A 25247-nucleotide genomic window follows, 5' to 3' on the forward strand; every position below is an offset into this window, starting at 1 on the left:
TGAACTATGATACTGACAATCCTGAAATTTCCTAAAGATTTTCAGCTTAGAATAATGGACTATGAAAGCTGATAATATTTAGCCTTCTAAGATGCTTCAGAAAAATGGGGAAGTCTGCTCTGCACTCTGTTTTTAATGTATCATAGTATAGCATATGTGTATCATAATATATCAGAGATCATAGCTTAAATTTTATACTCTGCTGTTTTAATTTTTGAGGCAAGTGGGATTTGAGCCCATTAAGATACCAGTGCTTTCAGTTTGATTTGGGTTTATGCTTTGTGTGTTTGGGTGCCGGAATCCAGAAATACTTACGTGGGTTGCATAGTTGGGTAAAAGATGTTGACAGTTTCTGGAGTCAAATCAGGAAGACTTATTTTGGCCCATAAAGCCAGATACTTTGCCATGTGTTCCTGGGGGTGCTTTAACTTGGCTGATTTTTCATGGAACATTGTGTCTCTGAAATAAACAGAAGAGAAATCCTGGGTTTGCTAGTTATATATTATACTCAAAATAGGTTTGTCTAGAATTAATTGAAGTGGTATATCTTGGCTTGTTTTACTAACTACTGGTATTTTTGTTCATAATACTAGAACTATGGCTGAGATTGTGTTTCAAGAATATATGTTTTTAAAACATAGTCTTGGAACTTAATATCCCAAGAGACCAGGAACTGAAGTTGTGTTTTAATCTTTCTCAATTGCTAGTGAAGCTAAAGGTACTAAAGGAGGTAAAATGGCGTGCAGTCAGTACTCTGCTGATAGGTGCTTTTATAATCTTGTGTGAAGCTGTAAATTGAGTTTGGATATTAAAAGATACTAGTGAGTGGTACTGTTTAGGCTAGAGTTGTATTCTGTAAAGCAATTGGTATTCTGATCACACCTGAATGTTTTTAATTGCACATGCATTGTTAAGCCATTGAGTAGAACTTACTGAAAGGTGGGCAGTGTTGTGAAGCTCTTTTACCCGATGTGTGTTCAAAAGAAAAACCTTAAATTTAGGATGAAACCTCTTTCTGGTATGCGACCTACTGAATTGGATCGAATGACTTACAGGAAATTGGTGTTTGTTGAGCATGTTGTTCAGTAGCTTTAAGCTTTGGAGGTAGTTTATTTAGGAAATAGCAAAGAACATTCAGAGAAATGTGTATTTTCCATTAACTTAAGTTTCCCATTACAGAGAGCTGTATAATCCTTTCAAGGCTAAAAGAGGGATTCATCTTCCTGATAACTTTTCATCCTTTTCATCTCAAGAGACTGTTGAAGAATGTTTTATATTTATCTTTTGATATATTGTGTAAAAAAGAAAAAAAACTAAAAAACTCAAAATCTTTACTAAAGTGAACACTTTCAGTTTATTACACATTTTTGTCTGACCGCTGATGAAGTATAAATGGAAACAAACCATTTTAGAGCTATAAGTTTTCTTTTATTAAGTAAGGAGACCAATACCAGTGGATATAACTATTTGGAATTTGCTATGCATTTATATATGAAAGGAATGGAAAATACATTTCTTGAATGAAAGTTAAGGAAAATGAGTTTCCAATGTATAATCATTAAATTTTATTATTTTTAAAGCAAAGATACCAGATTCATCAATGTGGGAGAATCAAGATTCTGCACAAGCAAATGGGATTGATTCTGTTTTGTCAAAGGCTGAAATTGCCTCTTGTAGTTACGAAGCCAGGTATGTGGAAATTAAGTCTATTGTAATACTTACGGATAGTTCATCATTTTTACAGACTCTTTTGAAGTGGATTCAGACGTGCCAGTCATCCCTGTATTACATGTTATGGAAAGAAATATTTCAAGGCTTAGTCCCTTCAGTTCCTTTTTTCCTTTCACAAATGCTAGATAACTTTAAATAAATACCTTACTTTCCTGATGAATCGGTAGGTCCTACAGTGGAAACCAAAAGAAATTGGGCATTGCCACTTTCAGACCATTGTCTTTTGAAGGATAGAATTAAAGAATTAGATATTTTTTACTATTCATCTATTCTGATCACTCCTTTTTATAGTTAAGAAAAGTCCCTTGCAATTTAAAACTCGTAATACATAATATTTTCTTAAAATTTTTTGTTAAAACTTGATTGTCTATTAAATTACAAGTAAATGCGTATTGGCATACTCAATAATCTCCTCACTTAAAATTGCAGACTGTTGTCAACTTGTTAGTACCAACTTTGTGTGTAGGTCTTTATCTTACAGTAACCTTAAACTCTCATTACAATGGGCTCTGTTAGTACAGGAAGAAATAGACATTATGTATGTGTTCCTCACACTTAAATCATTTAAAACTAGAAGGAGTAATAATGAATTGATTAATTTGAAAGAGCTGCCTGTTTTTTTCTTTCCTGATAACTGACACTTTCTACCTTTATAACATTTACATATTGTTGGCAAGCGTTAAAGTATTTAACAATTATAAAAACAGAGTCCTACATCAGTTATATTTTTCAGTCTTTTTTACTTATGCCTTTGTCATTCATACTTTTCTTTTTTATTGAGATATAATTGGCATGTAACGTTATATTAGTTTCAGGTGTATAGCATAATGATTTGATATATGTAACATTTTTCAGTCCTAATTAAAAGTTGGGGTTGTTCAAGCAAGTCTAATAGGAACAAAAGATATTTCAACATCATCTAACTGAAATAGTTTAAAATCTTGCCAGTTATTTTATAAAAAGGATACTTAAGAAAACTTTGAAATCAAACATACGTAATTATAAAATATTTTAAATTACTTCCCAATTATGACCTGTGAAACTTTTACTCCTAGACTGACTTTGCCTTTCTTATTGACAGAATTACGTTTTAACCTTTTCATTGTTGATAATGCAGCCCAAGAGTTGAAAATTTACTTTAATAAAAATGATAAGTCAGATACAAATGCATTCTGGATTGTTATATTTTTATTAAGCCAGGCAGTTTAAAGCTGATTTTGTGTTGTGCTCAGTAAGTCTAGCTTTTTTCCCCACTGAGTTGTTGGATGATGACTTGTGCCTCTGGTGTCTGGACAGTTGTGTTCACATGTGGAGGGCATGGGGAAGCTCAGGAATACTCTCTCGGTGTTTGAGTTTTGCTCAGGGCTGAAGTGAAAGCCCCACCCTCTCTGTATTGCTGCTGAAGGGTGTCTCTTCTCATTCAGCACCCCAAGCTGAGTGCTGGTCAGAGGGTAGCAAGGCTGCCTCGGGGGTAAAAGTGTTTCCTGTTGCTGATGGCTTTGGACACAAGTAGCCACAGCTGTAGGAGGAGCTCTAGGAGCTCTAGGCTTCTTTTGGTGTTTGGATGTTGCAGTCGTTATTGCATCAAAGATAGTGATTGTCAAGCTGAATGTATTACAGAATAATTGTGTTACGATAATATGGTCCAAATACTATGCAGCAAGCCAGTGAGGTGGTAATTGTTTAAGGAGAAACATAAGTGATGAAAATGAATTTGAGTATAAGTTGGGGGAAGAAAAACCCATAAGAGTGGAGTTTTATCTCTTATTGTGATTTTCCTTTTGTAGAAAGCTGTTGATAGAAAGTCTCTAGAAAACAATTCTTGGATACCCTTTTCTTGTCCAATAATTATATTTTCCTTAGGTGAGAAGATTTGTTAAAAATTTCTCACATTTGCATCAGAGAAATGTTTTTAGGGTTGGAGTAGGGACTGGATATAGGGATGGGCCTCCCAGTTTTATCCATTGTTGAGTTTCCAAAAGACACAGACTAATAATGAGGTCAGGAAAGGATGGTATGTACACATGAGGGTAGAAATTATGGAAAGGTAGAATGTATATACGAAGGCTAGAATATACATTACTGTTAGTAGTTTTACTCATACTTAACAGAAAGAGCAAGATTTATACATAAGTGAGAAGGTAGATACATGGATGAATAGGAAGTGATCTATGAATATCCGAGAATCACATATTTTTTAAGATCAATCATTTTTAAATCTCTGTTTTCATGCACTTTTGTAAGGACGCTTTACTGTTCTTATAGTGATGTGGATACCTATTAGCACATTGAATGGGCAGTGACATACATGTGCAGTGTAAACCTGCAAATAAACAATTTTTGTGGCACACACTGATAAAGTATTGGTAGTTTATTCTCTGTGGGATCTAGTTGACAGGAATAGATAAGCCACTGTAATGAAGGGTCACTTTATAATGTTTTGTATTTGCCTTTACTCATTTATTTTATATGAAACAAATCCACTTTCCCAACTACCAACTCAAGAGAATTTTGCTTGGTTCCCTTAGGTTTTCCTTTTTTGTTTGTAACTTCCCTAGTGTTTAGTGGCTCCTAAACATTTCTCTCCAAGATGTATATGTGCACAAGTACATAAATAGATGTCTTTTGTTTTGCTAATAAGTAACATATCCCTGAAAATTTTTGAATAAGTGAAAAAATAGGAAAATACAATTATTGTAAATATAAGAATATAGTATATAGCAGTTATGTAACACATTCTTTCAACAATGAATAATTACCTTTAATTTGTAAGCTTAGCTTTTGCATGCTGAACCTACACATGTAGCATTATTGAAAATATCTTAAACTGTATGTGTTTGTATATAGACTTCAAAACTTTTACACACACACACACACACACACACACACACACACACACACGTCCTTGCTTTACTAAACAAGGTCCATTGACTACGATCTATTATTTGGTGGGTGAGTGTAGGAAGGGTAATCCTTGTGAACGTCATGGGGTCTGTTTTGTTTACCATGTTTTACCTACCACCTCGCAAAATACCTCAGACATAAATTTTTGTTGAATGAATGAAAAAATTTTCGTTGCCATATTGTTTGTCAGTCAGCACTTCTTTTACTGTCATTTTTCCTTCCTATTAGATACTTCTTGTCTACTAGGAGCTTTGAAGTCAGATAATTTATTACTGTTTTTGTGTCCATCAGAAATGCATATGATTTTGCATTTACTTCTGAGTAACTTGGAGGATTCTTTTCCTTCTTGGCTTTCGGTGGTGTGAGATGGGGAGGGTGCCAGAGATTTCTGAGTAACTGAAGCCTAGTATTTGTATATTGTTTCTCAAAACAGGGCACACTACCATACTGAGTAAGCACTTAGTAAATATTTATTGAAAAAATGTATAGAATAACTGATGTATTTACACAGGAGTATGTAATCTGGTGAAACAGTGCTTATTATTTTGCTTGTGTTTTTATTTTAGTATTTTTTCTTGGTTTCATTACAGAGTGGTAAAATGGAATTTTACTAATTATATATAATTCCATAATTACAGTTTTGTGCTGAATGCTCCAAATATCAAAGGTAATGTGGGGCATTGAGACACGCAAAAGATTTAAAATTTACCATTTTCAATTAGGTCCCTCAAAGTTCTGGAACCCTGGCTCCTGCCCAGAGTGATGTCCTACCATATACAATGCTGTTGGCATCTCAACCACTGTGGAGCCACTTCAGGAGCATGGAATTGGTCAATTGGGAATTGGGTGGTAATAGGATGAGTACATTTTGTCTGTTTGTCACATAGCACTGTTTTGTGTAGTTCTTTCGTTTATATTCTTTGTCTTTGGGGGATGAACCCTGGCCAAACCGTGCCATGTGTTAGGGGAAGAAAACCTCTTTTTGACAGCACATTCCTGCTCTGTGGTGGTTGTGATATCACCAGCATATGGCATGCTGGCATCTCTGCAAAGGGGCCAGAGGTCTGAGTCTTAGGAGAAATCTTCAGATACAGATAAGAGCCAAACCTGGTCTTTTAATAACATATTTTGGCACATTTACACATGTCATTTACACTAATCAGTCAATTGTGCATTTTTCCTTTGGGGGGGAAACAAACTTGAATTTTTCTTAATGCTTGTTGTTTATCCCTAATGAGAATTGAGTTAAACGAAAAGTATATATTACTGGCATGGGGACATACTGTCAACATTTGATATTTGATTTTGCATTTGAAAGTTATTCCTAGTATAACATTCATTGTGTTTTATTCTTTCTCTAGACAAGTTGGCATTAAGAATGGAATGTTTTTTGGGCAAGCTAAACAACTTTGTCCTAATCTTCAAGCTGTTCCATATGATTTTCATGCATATAAGGAAGTTGCGCGAACAATGTATGAAACATTGGCAAGGTACAGCATATACCACAGTCACTTTCATGTCTGTTCTTTTACTTCTTATATTTAATTTTTTTTTTCAACGTTTTTTATTTATTTTTGGGACAGAGAGAGACAGAGCATGAACGGGGGAGGGGCAGAGAGAGAGGGAGACACAGAATCGGAAACAGGCTCCAGGCTCCGAGCCATCAGCCCAGAGCCTGACGCGGGGCTCGAACTCACGGACCGCGAGATCGTGACCTGGCTGAAGTCGGACGCTTAACCGACTACGCCACCCAGGCGCCCCACTTCTTATATTTAATAATGAAGAGAATCCAGCTTTCTTTAGGGCTGGCAGGGTCATATTTGCCAGACTCTTAACCTCTTTCAGTGTCCCATTCCTCAGCAATTCCAGTAATCAGTAGCTCAATCTTAAGGGACATGTTTGCACTGCTCAAACTGTTCAGGTGCTTCCTGATATAGGTATAAACGGGTTCTCTGCCTGCATAACTTTAGTTCAGTGGCTTTCGTTTTCTTCCCTTAGAACCCAGACAGATGAAAGATTGGCATTTTTTAACCTAATTATAGTTTCGTTTATGATTAGATAAATGGGTTAACAAGTGGAGACTCTAAAACCATTTATCTTCTAAAATCATTAGGTATGCCAAAAGTTAGTTTTTAAGTTTTTAGTATAGTTTCAGGGTGGTTGATTAGTTGGCTTGAGAAAAGGAGGTTAATTTTTAGTTATAGTGTAGGTATATTTAATATTAATTCAAAACTCAAAATTTAAAATAAATATATTGCAGGCCATGTATGGTCTGAAGCAGCAGTCAGCATATTTTTTTCTATAAAGGGCTAGAAAAGGTCTGTCCCAGCTCCTCAACTGTGAAAGCAGCCACAGACAGAAGTATTAGTGAATGGGCATGGCTGTATTATCGATTTACCAAAACTATCTGGACAGTAGGCCAAGGTCTGTTGACCTTTGGAGTATATTAATGTTCTAAGAGATCCTTCTTGTACCTCTGTCTTCACCTCTTCCTCTCCTTTGTTATGCATTATTTTGAATATCTATTTATTATCTATTAAATGCAAACAGTTGTTGATGGTGCTGGTCCTACAGAGAGGAATGAGATACAATCTCTGTTTGATCAAGAGAGAGAAAATAAAAGGAACAGATGATGGTATCTGGCATTAGTTTGTGGGTCTGAGTGCTGAATGATAAGCCATTTATAATCACAGCTGTCCTTAAGATCCCACATATGGGAATGTTGGTGTTACCAAGTTTTTAAATCCTGTTCCAGAGCTGGAGTCAATAGAAGCATCCAAATAAGGGCTGAGAATGGATGACTGAGCTGGGTAGTGGTACAACTGTGTTTTGAGTATCAAGGCATTCAAGCAACTGTCAGCCTGAATCTCACATCAGGAGGATTTGAGAGAGAGCCATGACACATACTAGTCCTGAGATAATTTTAGTTTGTGCAGACATTGTCAGTGACATGTGGCTTTGCTATGGGAAAAAATTCAGTGGTGTTCTCCTTTCACTCTTTGGAAATCCTGCCTCGGCTTCATATTCTCCATGTTTCAAGTTAGCTTTCACTCTGAAGCAAAATTCTTCATATCAGGTGCACCCTTCTGCTCTTACCTTTATTTAAGTGTAAACAAAACACTCATTTCTTAAATGAATACAGATATTCAATATTCATTAACCTGATTTGTAACCTGCAGTAAGATGTGGGTGAGATGAGGCATAGTATACCTTACCATGTAGATTATTAAAGACACATTTTTGACCTCGAGGCCTTTCCAGTTGCCTTACATTTGTGGTCCACATATTTGATTAGCTTTGGAGCCACATGACAACTCTGCTTTTCTTTTCCTCTCCTGTAGCTAATTAAAACAAGGCCTTTGTGTAGATCATAACCAAAACCCAAAGTATTTCTACGTTCAGGGAATGTCATCTGTGTTCTTTTAGACAGGTATTTGGGGTGATTGACCTTTATATCCTTTATATCCTATCCTATATCCCTATCCCAGGTCTGCTACAAGGAAAAGTATTTAATTATGGTGTTTTTGTTTAGGAAATCATCAGTTACTTAATTTGATTTGTGTAATTTTTCTGTCAGTTTGGGATTCTGATAAACCATGTTTGAAAATATTTTAGATGTTCTGACAGTTCTAATTCACCCACTAATTTTTAGATGTTCAGAGTTTTACAGTATAGAGAAACTGGAATAATAATTTCTGTTGTATTTTTGGTAGTTATAGGAAATGAGAAAATACTAATTCGTTTTACAGTTAAAAGTTAGGTGACTAAATAATGGTATTTGGGTCAGTTTAATTAAAATGCTAATACTGTTTAGCATTTTAAGTCTTATTAGGAAATGTGAAGAAAGTTGCCGTAGGAAGGCTGGACTTGGTGCAACATTAGTGTCTACTAGATGGCAGGCTGCGTCTGGTTCACTGCCTTTGCTCTTTTGTTGATAGCTACACACATAACATCGAAGCTGTGAGTTGTGATGAAGCACTGGTAGACATCACTGAGATCCTTGCAGAGACCAGACTTACTCCTGATGAATTTGCAAATGCTGTCCGCATGGAAATCAAAGACCAGACCAAATGTGCTGCCTCTGTTGGAATTGGTTAGTGTACAGCTTATCTCATATGATTCATTTTACTCAAAGTATTGTTTTGTGATCATTGAATATCGTTTAATATTTAAGAGTGATTTTTTTTTTTTTTTTTTTTTAGATTTTGGTGTTTTTTTTTTATCATACCACATAGGCCCTGACTTCTAAAACTGTTCTTAGTATCACTCATATTTGTGTAATACATGAGATAAAAGTGTTAGAAACGCAAGTCAGTGATTGATAATGATATCTTTCAGATAAACAAGTTGGAATATTTTAGTTTTTCAAAAAATGGGGAGAATTGAATTCAGTATTTGTAAACATACTCTTTAAAAACACTTTCTTTCTTACATGTGTGTTAAAAACACATACTCTTTTTTAACACTTCCTGAGAGGAGGAGAGGGCATGCCACACCACACAGGGCCACATGGAGAAGCCCCCAGTTTTGGTCAGGAGGCAGAAGCAGGGTGAGAGGAAATCCTAGGCCAGAGCCTATATTGGGGTTTCTGTGGGAAAAGCTGGACAGAGCAGAGCAAACAGCCTTGAATTGGCTACTGTGGATAATCCTGTGGTTTTAGGGCTATATGTGGAGATCTCTAGTCTCCTGGTACCTTGGCCCTGGGATGATTTAGGGGAGGAAAACACTGTTTTTGTGTGTGAGCTTGATGAGATGGTTGGGGGTGGCTGGCTTGCATATGAGAGATGTTGATAGGTGTTGATATGACAGCTGTTTGCTGTCCTTAGGAACCAGCTAGCCCTCTCCCCAGCCAGCAAGATTTTAAAGGTGTCAGAGCATGGTATCATAAGATACAGAAAATAAAAAACATGATTAATACATTCATAGCATTCTTCCTGTTACTAGCTGGCCTACCTTTATCCTCCCATGTTTGGCCCGCAGATCCTTCTCAATATTCATTTAGGGCTTATTTTCTGTATTCCAGTATCTGGCATGGGTTTTGTTGTTTGTTTTAACTTGTACTTCTTTCTAATTTACAGGTGTGACAATATGAGTACAGTACATTCTTTTAAGTTTAAGCACATAATTAAAACAAAAATCCCACATGATACTTCCATTCCTCAGCCCCCTTTCCACAACTCACCACTTTTATCGTTTTAGTATGACTTTGCAGAACTTTTTCTCTTAATGAATATCTACATATCTACCCTAGGAAAACCCATAGTTGTTATATAAGTCTTCCGTAAGACTGGGCATGTCCTTTTTATAAGTCTTCCATAAATTCTGGAGATTTTATTATTTACATAGCAATTTACCTGACACCCTCCTCTCACAGACCCCTGATACCATCTCTGTCCCTGGTAGCCTTTTCCTCTGCTCTGCATTACTTCTCCATGTCCATACCACACCTGGGACCTCACTGTCACTATCTGTCTTTGTTTTCAAGATGCTCATACCCTCAATTTCTCCTGCACATGGTTGTTTTTTTTTTTTTTAATTAAATATAGTTTGTTGTCAAATTGGTTTCCATACAACACCCAGTGCTCATCCCAACAGGTGCCCTCTTCAATGTCCATCACCCACTTTCCCTTCTCCCCCACCTCCATCAACCCTCAGTTTGTTCTCAGTATTTAAGAGTCTCTTATGGTTTGCCTCCCTCCCTCTCTGTAACTTTTTGTTTTTTCCCCTTCTCCTCCCCCATGGTTCTTTGTTAAGTTTCTCAGGATCCACATATGACTTAAAACATGTGGTATCTGTCTTCCTCTGCCTTACTTATTTCACTTAGCATAACACTCTCCAGTTCCATCCACATTGCTACAAATGGCCATATTTTATTCTTTCTCATTGCCAAGTAGTATTCCATTGTATATATAAACCACATCTTCTTTATCCATTTGTCAGTTGATGGGCATTTAGGCTCTTTCCATAATTTGGCTGTTGTTGAGAGTGCTGCTATAAACATTGGGGTACAAGTGCCCCTATCCTGCACATGTTCTGATTATACAGTGAGACTTCGGGTTCCTTGGGTTCCCTTCCCCCGCCTCTCCCTGCCCCCATAACCCCCCTTCCAATAGCACTCCTTTGGCTTTTTTTCCCTGCCTAGCCTGGATGCATTGGTTGGTGGGATGATCTGATTTCTGATCATTGCCTTCAGTGCCTGTAAACTTCCAATCATAAGATTAGGACTATTTTTTCTGTTCCTTTACCAGGGGTAGGAGGTGTTGAAATGACACTCAGTTGGGAACAAAGGGAATATCCAATAACCTGTCCAATAACCATGTGGATTATAATCTGTCATACTTAACAGAATTCTGCCAGTTTTGTACTGTGTTTGTAATGATCAGAATTGAAATTTGTTTTTCATTGTTTTTGAAAGAAATTGGATAGGTAATTTGTCTGTAGATGTCTTTTTTTAAGAAATTTAAAAATAATTATGAATATTTCTTGAACATTTTTTTTTAACTTTATAGGTTCTAATATTCTTCTTGCTAGAATGGCAACTAGAAAAGCAAAACCAGATGGGCAGTACCACCTAAAACCAGAAGAAGTAGATGATTTTATCAGAGGTCAGCTAGTTAGTAATCTACCAGGTAAATACAGATCTGTGCTTTTTAACTTTCATTTATTGTAAACATTTATTAGTGCTTTTCATAGTTTTGGAACATAATTCTTTTCCAAAACATGATTATATATTTTTTTATCCATGATTGAGTGCCATGAAAACTAGAATTTGAAATTCTGCAATGAGTAATCCCTTACCAGGACCTGCATGTTACCTTTTACTTCTGTTTCTCACATCTTTTAGTTTAAGTATTTCTCAAGTGACAAGATCAGGGGATGCTAAGAAGTCATTTTAAATATGATGAAATTGACGTTTCGCCCCTTAAATAAATCATAATTGAAATTGTGTACTTCTAGGCCAAATACAAAGTTTGAGAATCGATACCCCTATTTATAAAATTATACTGCTGCACTTGTGACAGGTTTCTGAGTTTAGTAAGAAAAGTAGAAAATGTACGAATCATATTAGGAAGAGTAAAGCCTAAAGATGAAGTGTTATGTTTTGTTAACTCAGAGGTTGAAGTAAAATGTCCATCTCCACCTTTCTCTGCTAAGGGCCAGAATGTTTAGTTATTTTATATTTTTGTGTGGTTACTGTGTGGCTAACAATCCTAGCATGTAAAAATCTTTCCATAGACAAATCATCAAATATAATTATAACTGAAAAACAGTTGCCCTTTTGAGGCCTGGAATAGATCTAATTTTTTTTGTGTGTAGGACAATTCTGGTGGGGCTCAAAACCATGAACCGTAAGATCATGATCTGAGCTGAAATCAAGGGTCAGATGCTTAACCAACTGAGCCACCCAGGCGCCCCAGTAGATAGATACCTCTTTCTAAGAAATGTCTCTAGGGGAAGTGTCAGACTCTTGATCTCAGCTCAGGTCTTGATCTCAGGGTCATAAGTTCAAGCCCTTTGTTAGGCTCCATGCTGGATTTGAAGCCTACTTAGGGAAAAAAAAAAAAAAAAAAAAAATGGGAGTTTAAGCTTTTTTTATTAGCCATCTCTATTAGTTTGCTAAGGCTACCATAACAAGATACCACAGACTGCATGGCTTAAGTAACAGAAACTTATTTTCTCAGGATTCTGGGGGCTAGAAGTCCAAGATTGAGTTGTCAGCAGGGTGGTTTTTTTCTGAGACCTCTCTCCTTGGCTTGTAGACTGACCATCTTCTCCCTGTGTTGTCACATGGTCTTTTTTCTTCATGCGTCTGTGTCCTAACCTTTTCTTACAGGGACACCAGTCATGCTGGATTAGGACCCACTTGTATATGACCTTATTACTGCAATTACCTCTTTCAAGTTCCTGTCTCTAATTATAGTCACATTCTGAGGTATTGAGTGTTAGAAGGAGACACAGTTCAGTCTATCACACCATCTTCTTTAAACTGAATCATTTTTGTTAGTTTTGTTTGTTTGGGGTTTTTTGTTTTCTTTTGTTTGTTTATTTTTACAAGAAATAGAGTTTTTAGTTCCTGAAACTGGCAATCTTCCCTCTCACTTCCTTTTGTTTCCTGGCCAGAGGGACTTTATTTCTTGAAGGGCAAGTTTTTGAAGTTCCATGTCCTGGTTGAATTCTTACGCACAGCATTGAATTTCCTAGGGGATGTCTGAAATATAGTGAGGGGTGGCAAGATTGGCTCCCTCTGGCAAGCCATCTTCCCATGTGGCCTCCTGTCTTCAAAACCAGGTTGTATCCACCCAAAATTCTTCATGTGATTTCCATGTGTCTATCAACTTTTAGCAAATTCCCAAATTCTTAATCAGATAAATTTAGAACATTTCAGGTATGCAAAATGTCACTCTTTGCTGTTGTTATGCCTGTCTTGAAGATGGCGTTATAATCATCTTTTTTCCAAAGTGTGCTCCACAGAATACAGGCTGTTCCTTTAAAAAAAGATTTCACATGTGTGTGGGTACCATCCCTGCTGGAGACACACATGGTAAAAGTTGAGAATTGTTGCAGTAACCATATTTTTGTTAGGAAGCAGTCATTTCCCAAAGATATTTGAGGATGAATAGATAGTGCCTATTAACATCTTGTGGAAAATATGGTATTTAATATGATAGCTCTCTGGTCAATAACCAGAAGAAACTCAGGATGAATCAACACACCTCCCCCGTTGTCCTCTGCAAGCTCTTTTTGGCCCTCTGTGCCCATAAATGTATACATGGCACACAGTTGTCTAGCACAACATATACAATTACTGTAGCTACCTCAGAAAGAGAAAACACACTTCCAATAAGTTTATGTTTTAGGGGACTCTACAGAAAAATGATTACATGTTACACTAACATTACCTAATGAGACCTGTTTTATTTAATTAAAGAAAGGATTGTCCCCAACAGCTATTTGAATACAATAGCCACTTCTTTGAGTTCTTTGGATCTTTGCAAGGCTTTTCACCTTATGTGTGTGCCCTTAACTGAAGGACCTGCTGCACCTGGGTTTGAGCACCCAGCCTGCGGTTGCCATCTCTTCATGCCATTCTTAGAGAAACACCATGAACATGTAGGTGTACATAAAGATGTGCGCTTTTCTGATACGGGAACCAGTAACTAGGTGAAGCTAGGAAGATTTAAGATTTAATTAATTATAGTCAAATAAAATTCATTTCCTCATCTGCACTAGTCACATTTCAGTGCTTAATAGCCACATGTGGCAAGTGCCTACTGGATTAGACAGCACAGATAAAGAACATTTTCATCATCACAAAAAGTTCTCCTAAACAGTTAATTTAGATGGTGAAAACTTTATTCTTCTATGGCACTGTCAGTGCCAAGTCTGGATGCCAGGGGAAGAGATATTACTGGCTGTTTTTAATCTAGAATAATAGTTATGCTTCAAGGACAGATAACAAGTCTTTGTCCCAGTGGCTGGACCGGGAGCTTCCACATCGCTTTTTTTTTTTTTTTTTTCCTCTTCTCACTTGGTTCTAGGCTAGCATATTTTCTTTCACTTTCCTTTCTAGGTGGCTGCACTCAGTTTGAGCCTCAAGACCCTATTACTTTGTCCTTAGAGGTGTCTCCTTTCCTTACAAATACATGATGCAGTCAGTTAAACTAGCAGTCCTCTTAGGGTTTTGGTGCTGATTAATTTTTCCTCCCCGCAGTATGGTAGGGGTTAGAGGTGGGCTGCCGCCCCCACATGCTTCTCTCTCCTATTCAACTTCAGGGCCATTCCATTTCGTTAGGTAAGCTTGCAGCAGACTGGGTCTTTTGTTTTTCCCTAGAGGGACAGTGTACTGAGATTAGGTTGACTGTAGTTAATTTGGTGATATTTAATATGATAGCTTTTCTTTTGTACCTACTGGCTAATAATCTGTTCCGCTGTATTGAAGATACTGTTCAGAAACAATAGGTTTTCCCCCTGCCACACCCCAGCACACATAGAATTAATCCAAGATTATTGCCTCTTGCTGATTTTGCAAGTCAGAACATATCAACAACTCTCCAGATCTCCGAGGGAACACGAATAGTGTGTCATGTGTGACTTTGGCCAGTTTAGTGTCTTTCTTGAGTTTCTCCTCCCCATCATGAAAAATACTCAGATAGGTTTCACTTAGAATTTCACCTTTTTGTGAATGATATTCCTCTGGTAGATTTTGTTGTTGTTAAAGCTGACTCTGGTATTCTTTCTTGTTCTCTGTTCTTACTTGAACTTTAAAATGGCACTGATGGGAGGCAGCACCCTTAACACCTTTCATCTAACTTCAGGAGGGAATAACTTTTCCCACCTCCATGGCCATAGGTCTCTTGTAAAGTTGGCAGCCTCCTAACCCTGGTAACTGCTTCAAAGAAGTTCTCCTGGCAGAGCCTGGACTAGACCAGTTGTCCTTCTGCCGAAGACCATTGAGAGAATAGACACTGGAAGAATTATAATCAAGTAATGAGCAGAACATAGCAGACTTCACTCTGAGCTCTCCGCCAAGCTTCTACAGAAGACCAAAAACAGTCTTTTTCTCATTGGTGGAAATTACTGATTTGATGGTGCAGAGCCATCGTGACAAGAATTTTAGTTTCCTAGGTTACTCTTAAATATCTCTCTTAGATATGTGTACCTTTGTTAAGATCTTGGGCAAATTGAGAGTGACAACTCATCAGTATCCTCCAGGTGAGGCTCAGACCTTGCATCTGGAAGAGAAGGAGACAGGGACTGTGCTGCATGCAGGAGAGCTGAGACCTTTTCAGGGAGATCGTCTTTGTTGATAGAAGAAATCTATCTTGTCTCCGCTGCCACTTTGTTTGCTTAGGAACCTTCATCCCCAGGTCACTTTGTCCAGTATGACAGCAATAATGTTTGTAGTTTTGGACCTACGTTGAAGGTTTCTCGTTTTAGTTTCCATTCATAGCAAGTGAGGCTGAAAGTGTCGAGAGGTTTGGCTGTCACAGAAATCATGGTAGAATTCCTAACACTTGGAGTCCCACTAGGTCATACTGTAGGTCATACCGTAGACCTGTTTAAATAGGTCTGTAACTTCATTAGTTGATTCTGTGAATAGGAAATCTTAATATTACTCAGTAATAAAGATAGCATTCCTTTGAGAACTTACCTAGTTACACATATTTGAGAAGGTTCACCTATACGTAGAGCTCAGATTGAGAAGTAGTTTCTAGAAATACCTTTACTAGCAGTTGCGCTAAAAAATTCTTTAATCTTTGAGATGCTTCAATTATGTCACTTAAAAATTTTAAGGGAAATTATTTTAAACTAGTTTTTTGGGTGAATAATAGTTCTTTAACATTGCTGAATTGGTTTTAATGGTTTATGTGCAGAATTATAGAACTATACATATCTCCTTTTCTAGGAGTTGGACGTTCAATGGAATCCAAGTTGACATCTTTGGGAATTAAAACTTGTGGAGACTTGCAGTATATGACAATGGCAAAACTCCAAAAAGAATTTGGTCCCAAAACAGGTCAGATGCTTTATAGGTTCTGCCGTGGTTTGGATGATAGACCAGTTCGAACTGAAAAGGAAAGAAAATCTATTTCAGCTGAGATCAACTATGGAATAAGGTTTACCCAGGTACTGATCTCTTAACGAGTTTTATCCATTTACTCTTATCTCTTCACATAGTCCCCCTCTCCAACTAGTCCGTAGACTCTTGATGCTTGAAGTGAAGACTTTACACTCTTGCTGCTTCCGTGGCTTGCAGAATATTTGTTTTTAACAGACACTTAGCAGGATATAAAGAGTATATATGTTTGGTTTTGAAAGTGAAAATACTTGAGAATTATTTGGTATGTAGGAAAATAACATGGGAGATCTGCTGTGTTTGTCTCTCCATAGCCAAAAGAAGCAGAAGCTTTTCTTCTGAATCTCTCAGAAGAAATTCAGCGACGACTTGAAGCTGCTGGCATGAAGGGTAAACGCCTGATGCTCAAAATCATGATACGAAAGCCTGGGGCCCCTGTAGAAACTGCAAAATTTGGAGGCCATGGAATTTGTGATAATATCACCAGGTAAGCTTATTTAAAAGAGTTTGGATAATTGATATTTTGGTGCAGGTTATTACAATTAATAGAAAATGAAGAAAACCAAGGAAGAGTATGAATAAAGATCTCTGAATTCAGAGGATATCTGGTACTCTGCAGCGCTGGGCCTCAGCCCAAGGCCATTGCAGCTGTGTCACTGCCCTCAGGTTTGGCTACTCACATGCACCTGTGTGCCTGACCTTCAGCAGGGTCTTCAGGCTATTGACTTCAGTGCACGGACAGAAGGAAAGGGAAACTGTTGCCACTGTGGCAACAATTGTGACAGGGTCTTGGAGGGGTGAGGGTCAGTACAGTGATTCAGAAAGTGATTTTAATGAGACATTTTCTTTGTTTAGGGAGGTGTAGTTTCTGTGTCTGAAATGATTATTGTCTCTCTAAACTGGTAGAAAGCATTTAAAACCCCCTTTTATTAAATATGAGGGCCACTAATATAAAACTTCCTGTGAAGTTTGTGACAAATATGAAAATACCTAATTTTTGTGCCATTTTGTTAACACATGGTACACTATATTTTATCTGTCAGATCAACCAAAGCCTTGAGACTTCTGACCCTGAAAGCCACACATAAGGAATTGTTAAAAAAAAAAAAAAAGTTAAGGGTTAGTTCATGCCTGCCATAGAAATTATGTTTGTGTGTATAGTGATGTTGCCACAAGTCACAAGAGGACTGCCCTCCATTACAGGCAGATTCTAGCTTTATCATTCATGCATTTGTTCACCATGAAAACAGGGGTTATAAATTGTACTTTAAACAACACGTTTATAAAATACCTTTTTAGGTAGTTGGTAATCTTTATTATATTTACCTATTTTTTTAAATGTTTATTATTTTGAGAGAGAGAGCACAAACGGGGCAGGGGCAGGGGCAGAGAGAGAGAGAGAGAGAGAGAGAGAGAGAGAGAAAGGGGGAATCCCAAGCAGGCCCTGCACTGTCAGCACAGAGCTTGACGTAGGACGGGAACTCAAACCGTGAGATCATGACCTGAGCCAAAACCAAGAGTTGGGTGCTTAACTGAGCCACCAAGGCGCTCCTGTATTTAACCTATTTTAATAAACATTTTGATGTATCCGTATTTTGAATGCTGTATTAGTTAAATACAGTGTTAGTGGTCATTTCTATAACAAGTTGGTTATGAGGCCCTAACTGTGGAATAGAGTGATCTTTTTACACATGGTTTCTATGAGAAAATCAGATCTAGTTTATTAATACCTTGGGAATGCAACCTAGAACTTGCTTTGTACAAGGTACATGAAAAGGATCATCCAAAAACTAATTTTTCTTTAGAAAGAGAACTGGCAGTAGAGTGTCCTTTTGTCATGTATGCATTTTTAAATGTCTTAGCATTGTATATTTTGGTGCATCAGCAGTACCTGGGGGCTCTGTCTAATTTTAGTCCCCACTGAAGTAATGTTGGGCTGAGTTAAGCAGTGGTAGTCCACAGTCCACAGGATTCCATTTTAAATTGCATGTCAAAGAGCCATATGTAGGTTGAGATCTGTGGCTTGATTATCACGCGGAAAAATTTTCTCTTAACAGTTTTCCTTTGGGCAAAGACTTTTTTCCCCCTTGGAGTTCTTTTGTGTATATGTATTTTTAATTTGAATTTTATACACACACACAGTCCCTTGCACTACTTCTCTTTCATTGCCTATTGCTGTTTCCCCTGTATGCACATTTCCTTTGCCCCCAGGCAGTGTTAACATTATTATGATCATGTGCACACTGTATGTGGATGAGCATATAGTTCACTGTGACCTCATTCCCTTTTTTGTTGAACTTGTTTTTCCTGGAGTTCTGAGCATCTTGTTTGGTTTGTTGGCCTTTTTTTTGTGAATTTGCCATTGAGTTTATCTCCAAAGTCCCTCCTAGTGTGTTTCAGTACACCAGAATCAACTGGTTTGATCTTTTTACTTGGGGCCCTCCAGCAAGCTAAATGCAATCAGGATTAGTTTAAGACCTACTATAAAGTGGGAGTCTTGGGGTATCCCTTCTCTGTGATCTGTTGATCCCTGGTCTCCTCATCCTAGTGTCTATTGAGAAAGAGTTCATGGGCATAAATTGTTTTTGAACCTGTCTGTGCTAATGCTCAGTAGTTTTGTTGACTTAAAAGTTGTAACTTCTAGTTAGAAATTATTTCTCCTTATTTAAAGATTCCATTGTCCCCTTTTTTTCATGATTACTTTGGAGAAGTCCAGTATTCTGATTGCCTGTTCTTTACAGATCTGTTCTTTCTGGAACTTTCAGGATTTTCTCTTTAACTCAGGTTCTGGAATTTTATTTGGTCTTTATCTTTGTGCCAGGTACTTTGTCCATATTAATTTATTATTTCTACCAACATTTTAAACTTCTGAGTATTTTTTTAAAATTCTTTGGACATTTAAATATAGCATCTGTTATTTCACAGATGCAATATTATCTCTTATCTCTTAAATATACTTCTATTCCCTTTGTCACTTGTTTCTCCAGTTCCTTCTTTTCTCTTTTGACTGCTTTTATATTGGAGGTTTTCTTCAACTATCTGTCTTATTTCATGCCCCACATGAAATCTTCCCATCTCCTGCCTACAGTGGGTGAGCACGCGTGAAGATGGCAGCCAGCATTCTGGTTCCTCCATAGGAAGAGCAGTCTAGGTGGGAAGGAAGAGTGTATGATGCTTTTGAGCAAGGTGCCTCCCTCTCTCCTTGGCCATGCATGATGTCCCCTGGCTCTCAGCATCGACATTGGCGTGTACAAAATCCCAGAGGAGGGGCGATCTATGTGTCTGCTGCACGTGCACATTCTTGGTCCCTTCTCGCCCCCTTCACTGGTACCTGGCATCTCTAATCACTGAGTGTTTCTGAGGTTCTGTAGCATAAATTGGCTTATCTAAAGTGGTGCCTTGCTTTAGGCATTTAGCAGGCATATTTGGTAACTTAATACTTACTGATACGCTTTCAGTGTTCTGAGTTACAGTTAACATTGGTCCTCTGTTCTTGTCTCCTCTCCTGTTTAGATTTTTTAGGAGTTTATGCCATTTAAAACTCATTTCAAAATAGTTAAGTGGTGTTCAGGAGAAATATAAACGTGTTTAAACCACCAGTCCACTAAAAACCTTGCTTTTAAGTTCTTCTGTATTTATTTGTGTTAAATAAATGTAATTAAGGTAACAAATCAATGTAAATATTTTCCTTAAAAAACTGGTACCTTTCATGGGTGTACATAATGTCCTCATGGTACTGAGAAAATAAATACAATAAAAGTAGTTTTTAGCACCTAATAATGCAGTCTCCTTTCTTCTAGAATTCTTAAAGATCTAAGAATTCTTAAAGATCTATTCTGGTCCTGCTGGGTTTTAGACAGGGTGCCACCATGTTTCCTTTGTCATTGTTGTTCATGCATTTCTTTATTGATTTCTAGAGCCTCTAAGAAATTGTTAATGCACATATTCACATGTTGAAATTATGTAGTGGCTTTACTTCAGACATGATAAAAGTAGAGTCAAGAACTAAAACACAGGGATTCATCTTTTATACCTCAACATAGATAATCTTGGAACCTAAGACTTCTCTTGGAATCTAAAACTTCATGTTTATATTCATGCTTTGGTTGCAACATAATGTTTGTATTTGTATATGCATTAACTAAAATACGTCTTTTTAAAAAATGTTTTCCAGTTTATTTTTAGTTGGCCAGGTCTTCATTAGCCTGTAACTCAAAGTCCCAGTGTTCTATATGGTTTTTCTTTTACACCCTGGCTGTCAGTGTAATTAATTTGTTATACTGGCTTCCTTGAAGGGGGGGGACTCTTGTGTTCATTTTTAAGGATTATCTTTACTACTTAATTACTTAAACTGTTTTTGTAACTTTCTTTACAGCTTTCCTATATCTCTTTAAACTGTTCCATACTCGTGAGGTACTAGTGAATATATATGGAATGTAGCTTTTGCTCCGTTAAAGTTAATTCTGTCATTTACAGGACTGTAACTCTTGACCAGGCAACAGATAGTGCAAAGATAATTGGAAAAGCTACACTAAACATGTTTCATACAATGAAACTAAATATATCGGATATGAGAGGGGTGAGTATATAACATTTTAAAATTCTGACTTTCTGTAATGTTTTTCTCACTTAAGGTTTGATCTGAGAATGGTCATGGCAGTGGGTAGTGGGTTTATGAGCAGATTTTCAGCTTCTTTGATTTGATACCAGAATAGAAACTGAAAAACTCTGGACTTTCTCCTCTGACCTGATTTTGTTATTTTTCAGAGAAGAGTCAAATTTGTTCTGAAAGCTCTTCGTTTTGTTTTCTGCCTAGAATAATTTTGTATCTTGAATTTTTATAAGTGTCTTTCAATTAACCAAGGGCTTATTTTACATACATTATCCTGCTTCTGGTTCTCATTGGTAGATGGGACTGTGAAGAGTGTGGAACTGCAAGTAATACTTATATCGTTAAGGTCCCTTTTAATCCAAAATTTATTCTGTGTCTGTTGATGCTCTAGAAGGGAGAACTTACCACCACAAACATGCCTTTGGGATGGATAGGTGAGAGGATATTAAAAAATGTAAAAACCTTAATTTTCTTAAGGATAAACCTTTGTAGGTTCTGTTGTGTGTGTGCTCACATATGTGAGTGAAAGGCAGTTATTGGTGTGGTATCTATGGAAGGATTAAAGAATTACTAAACCAGGCATGATCAAAACTCCCTGAAATACTATTACAGTAAGGCTTTATGGTAGTGTGGGGCGGGGTGGGGGGTACAGTCTTCGAGAGCCCATGGTGTACCCAGAGCACTGCTCATCCCACCCCCCAAACCCGCTTGTTTGAAAAGTTCTTCATTTAAAACAGAAAAATGGTAAGGGAAGTAAGGTTGCAAGTAGACTGTTCCTATAGGATCTTTTGTTTTTAATCTTAAAAATTTAGTTGATTAGAGCTTCAGTGGGATATAGTATTACACTTTTTTGGATTTTTCTGATTCTGAAGAGATTACAGTATATTTAGATAGAAATGGATACTCCAAGATTGAGGTGAATAACTGCTCACTAGCTAGTAGAGATACAGTTTTTGTAATAAATCATGTAGAAGGCTCTTTGAATACTTTAATTTTTTATTATAGAAATAGATCTAGAAGATCTTTCTAAAAAGGAATAGCTGAGAATTTTGCTTAGTTGAATTCATATTCTTGCTTTAGTTTTCCTGGAAACACATTTTCAACTCTGGTTCTAGGTTGGGATTCACGTGAATCAGTTGGTTCCGACCAACCCAGACCCTTCTTCATGCCCCACTCGTCCATCAGTTCTTCCTGGCGGGTCACACTCTGTCCTGGATCTCTTCCAGGTTCAGAAAGCGAAGAAATCCACAGAAGAGGAGCACAAAGAAGGTCAGTGGGCATCAGTGTGGTTCTTGTTAATACAACAGTTGTCTGGCATGGCTCTGTGACTTTTTAAGAAACAAACGGACATTCTGGATTATGATGAATCGATAGTATAGGTTTGTTTTACTTAAAATGGCTTAAAAGTAATCCAGGCCATCCTGTCCCCGATGATACGAAGAAGCTACTTTATGTACTTTCTATACTTTCAGTATTTCTGGCTGCTATGGATCTGGAAATATCATCTGCCTCTAGAAATTGCACTTTCTTGCCATCTTTTTCAACACATCTGACATCAAGTGTCAATCCTGTTACTAGCAAAGCTGAGTCTTCAGGGAAATGGAATGGTCTACATTCTCCCATCAGTTTGAAATCAAGACTTAACCTGAGTATTGAGGTTCCGTCACCTTCCCAGGTATATTTTTATAGTTCTGAGTGTGATTTAAGTGCAACAGCAGTTTTAAAGTAGGGATGACGTTTTTAGGTAACAGCATAGCCGAGAAGGGGAGAAGAGGGTACTTGTCAGGGTAGATCACAGGCAGCTCATGGTGTTACAGAACTCCATATGGGAAATAATCAGGTTGGGGAAAGGTGGTGCTTTTGCAAAGATCAGCGACTCTTGCAAGTTGTAGAACATGGATGAAAGCTAGTTCTGCAACTGCCCGTCAGTAGCCACTTTACCTCTTTGTAGCAGCAATAATCACAGGGACTCCATCCTATTCAGCAGTATCGCTTTGTGATCATCAGTAGGGGCCCATGTTCAAGGTTTTTCTTGCAGCGTTTGCAGACCATCCTTTCTGTAGAGTGAATGATTTTCCTAACGTAAGCGAGTAATTCCATTGGTATGGGCTGTAAACGTGGAATACTTTTGGAATTTTTGCTCCTTGTAAGGTTAAGATAGCACTTCAATATATATTGGGAAAGTCCATTTCTATGCTTCACTGAATAGTAAGAGGCTGAAGGAAACAGACATGCCAGCTGTGAGGCTGGGAAAGGGACAGCTCTAATCAGCTGGGATTGGGTCCCGGTTGCTGTTGAGTTATCCAAAAATAGTTGATCCTGGCAAAGTAGAAGATTGGCCTACCCAATTTATAGGATTCCATCTCTAAATGGAAGTGCACCGATGGGCAGAGGATTCTGGTATGTAGGCCAAAGAAAAGTTAGTTTCTACAATCCCTTTTTTCTAACTTGGCTGTTGTCAGAACTAGAAGTTTTTGTATTTGGGGGCAGATAGTCTCCTGTCTGAAAGGTAAACTTCTGACCCAGGACTCCATTGTCCCATTCATTCCAAAAATGTGACGTACCCCATAGGCATTGTCCCTGCCCTTGGGAGGGGTCTGAGATCCAAGTTTGACAAAGGCTCTGTCTGCCCCTGTTGTAGTACAGATACAATGAGTATATTTGGACTTGCCTCATCCAGTGGTACTGCCCGTAGTTGTATGCTGGTCTCTCCAGACTCCACGTTACTACTGAGATCCCAGTGGCAAAAAGCCCAAGACATTCCAAAAATGTGCTGCTTTGAGGGGTTACCTTTCCTATCCTGCTTCTCTGCGCCTCATGTTGTCTGAGATGTTCAAATTGAAATTAAAGTGCTACATTAACACTCCTACCACTTCCTCTCTGAATATGCTTTAACTTCAGACTCATGTGGTATTTTATAGCTTGATCAGTCTGTTTTAGAAGCACTTCCACCTGATCTCCGGGAACAAGTAGAGCAAGTTTGTGCTGTTCAGCAAGGAGAGCTGCATGGCGACAAAAAGAAAGAGCCAGTAAATGGCTGTAATACAGGAATTTTGCCACAACCAGTTGGGACAGTTTTGTTACAAATACCAGAACCTCAAGAATCTAACAGTGATGCAGGAATCAATGTCATAGCCCTGCCAGCATTTTCACAGGTGAGTTAAATTAGGGACCTTTCACCCTACATAATATCCGGGCAGATCTCATTTCTTTTCCTTTGGACCATAAACTCATGGTAGCTTACACCATATCCATTGGGGCCCAAGGCACTGGCTCATTTCTACATCATCTAAAGGACATGGACTCCCAGAGGAGGACATGTATGTAGGTGCTTAAAATTTCCACCCAGAAGTAAGAAACACATTCAGTTCTTATTTTCTTGGCCAGGGAAGACCACTGGGCCACATTTTAAATAACTAGGTGGAGGCGGGGCACCTGGGTGGTTCTGTCAGTTGAGGGTCCAACTTCACCTCAGGTCATGATCTCACAGTTCATGAGTTTGAGCGCTGTGTTGGGCTCTCTGCCGTCAGCTCCAGACCCCGCTTCAGATCCTCTGTTATCCTCTCTCTCTGCCCCTCCTCCACTCACACTCTATCAAAAATAAACATTAAAAAATAAATAGCTAGGTGGAGATGTATAATCATAGACTAGAGACAATAACACAATCTAAGTTTGGTGTTTTTTAAAAAAAAGTACTACACGTAAACCTATTTTCTTGGGTTTGCTTCTCCTTTTTTTGGTGGGGGAGGGGGGAAGCATCTTTTTTAAAGTTCTTTTGAGAGAGTGAGTTCATGCAACCGAGGGAGGAGCACAGAGAAGGGTGCAAATCCCAACCAGACTCCATGCTGTCAGCGCTGAGCCTGATCTCACAACCTGTGAGCCGAAATCAAGAGTCAGAGGCTCAACTGACTGAGTCACTCTGGCGCCCCACTTCTCATTTCCTAGTGGTGTTTCTTGCCCTGGTGGTTCTGCAGTGGGTGTTTTTTTTTTTTTAAGTCAGTTATTACTCAGAATTTTCTTATTCTCACCCTAAAACCTTGTGAGGATTTAATGAGCTTTAATATTGAGGCCCTAGTAAGAATTCATACAGATCAGAAAAGCATGATTTGAAAACAAAGTCTGTTTTGTGAAAAAATAGAGTCAACTCGTTTGACTCTGAACCTTCTTGTTTCCACTAGGTGGACCCTGAGGTGTTTGCTGCCCTTCCTGCTGAGCTTCAGAAGGAGCTGAAGGCAGCATATGATCAAAGACAAAGGCAGGGGGAGAATGCCGTTCACCAGCAGTCAGCTGCTGCATCTGGTAAGCATAAGCGTGGGAAGGGACATGTAACACAACTGAAGATGAGGGAAATGAGGTCATTGGTAGGGTATGATTATTGTAGCAGATTAATGGCCAACATCTAAGCTGCTAATCATGTTAAGA

General features: G+C 38.0%; 1 protein-coding gene across 14 annotated transcripts in view; it reads left to right on the plus strand.

Annotated features, from left to right (window-relative positions):
- Positions 1 to 25247, plus strand: part of REV1 (REV1 DNA directed polymerase) — a 90792-nt gene that overhangs the window by 63014 nt on the left and 2531 nt on the right. For 13 of the 14 annotated variants that reach the window (XM_042981182.1, XM_042981183.1, XM_042981186.1 and 10 more), the window contains 11 exons: positions 1581 to 1689; positions 5997 to 6125; positions 8574 to 8728; positions 11145 to 11264; positions 16043 to 16263; positions 16528 to 16700; positions 20690 to 20792; positions 21941 to 22094; positions 22298 to 22500; positions 23747 to 23980; positions 25004 to 25124. In XM_042981182.1, the coding sequence (XP_042837116.1) occupies positions 1581 to 1689; positions 5997 to 6125; positions 8574 to 8728; positions 11145 to 11264; positions 16043 to 16263; positions 16528 to 16700; positions 20690 to 20792; positions 21941 to 22094; positions 22298 to 22500; positions 23747 to 23980; positions 25004 to 25124 (1722 nt within the window). Of the gene's footprint in view, positions 1 to 1580; positions 1690 to 5402; positions 5485 to 5996; positions 6126 to 8573; positions 8729 to 11144; positions 11265 to 16042; positions 16264 to 16527; positions 16701 to 20689; positions 20793 to 21940; positions 22095 to 22297; positions 22501 to 23746; positions 23981 to 25003; positions 25125 to 25247 lie in introns of those variants that run through there. The other variant, XM_042981192.1, reaches the window with a different exon arrangement.

The sequence above is a fragment of the Panthera tigris genome, chromosome A3, assembly GCF_018350195.1.
Source record: "Panthera tigris isolate Pti1 chromosome A3, P.tigris_Pti1_mat1.1, whole genome shotgun sequence".
NCBI classification, from domain to species: domain Eukaryota; kingdom Metazoa; phylum Chordata; class Mammalia; order Carnivora; family Felidae; genus Panthera; species Panthera tigris.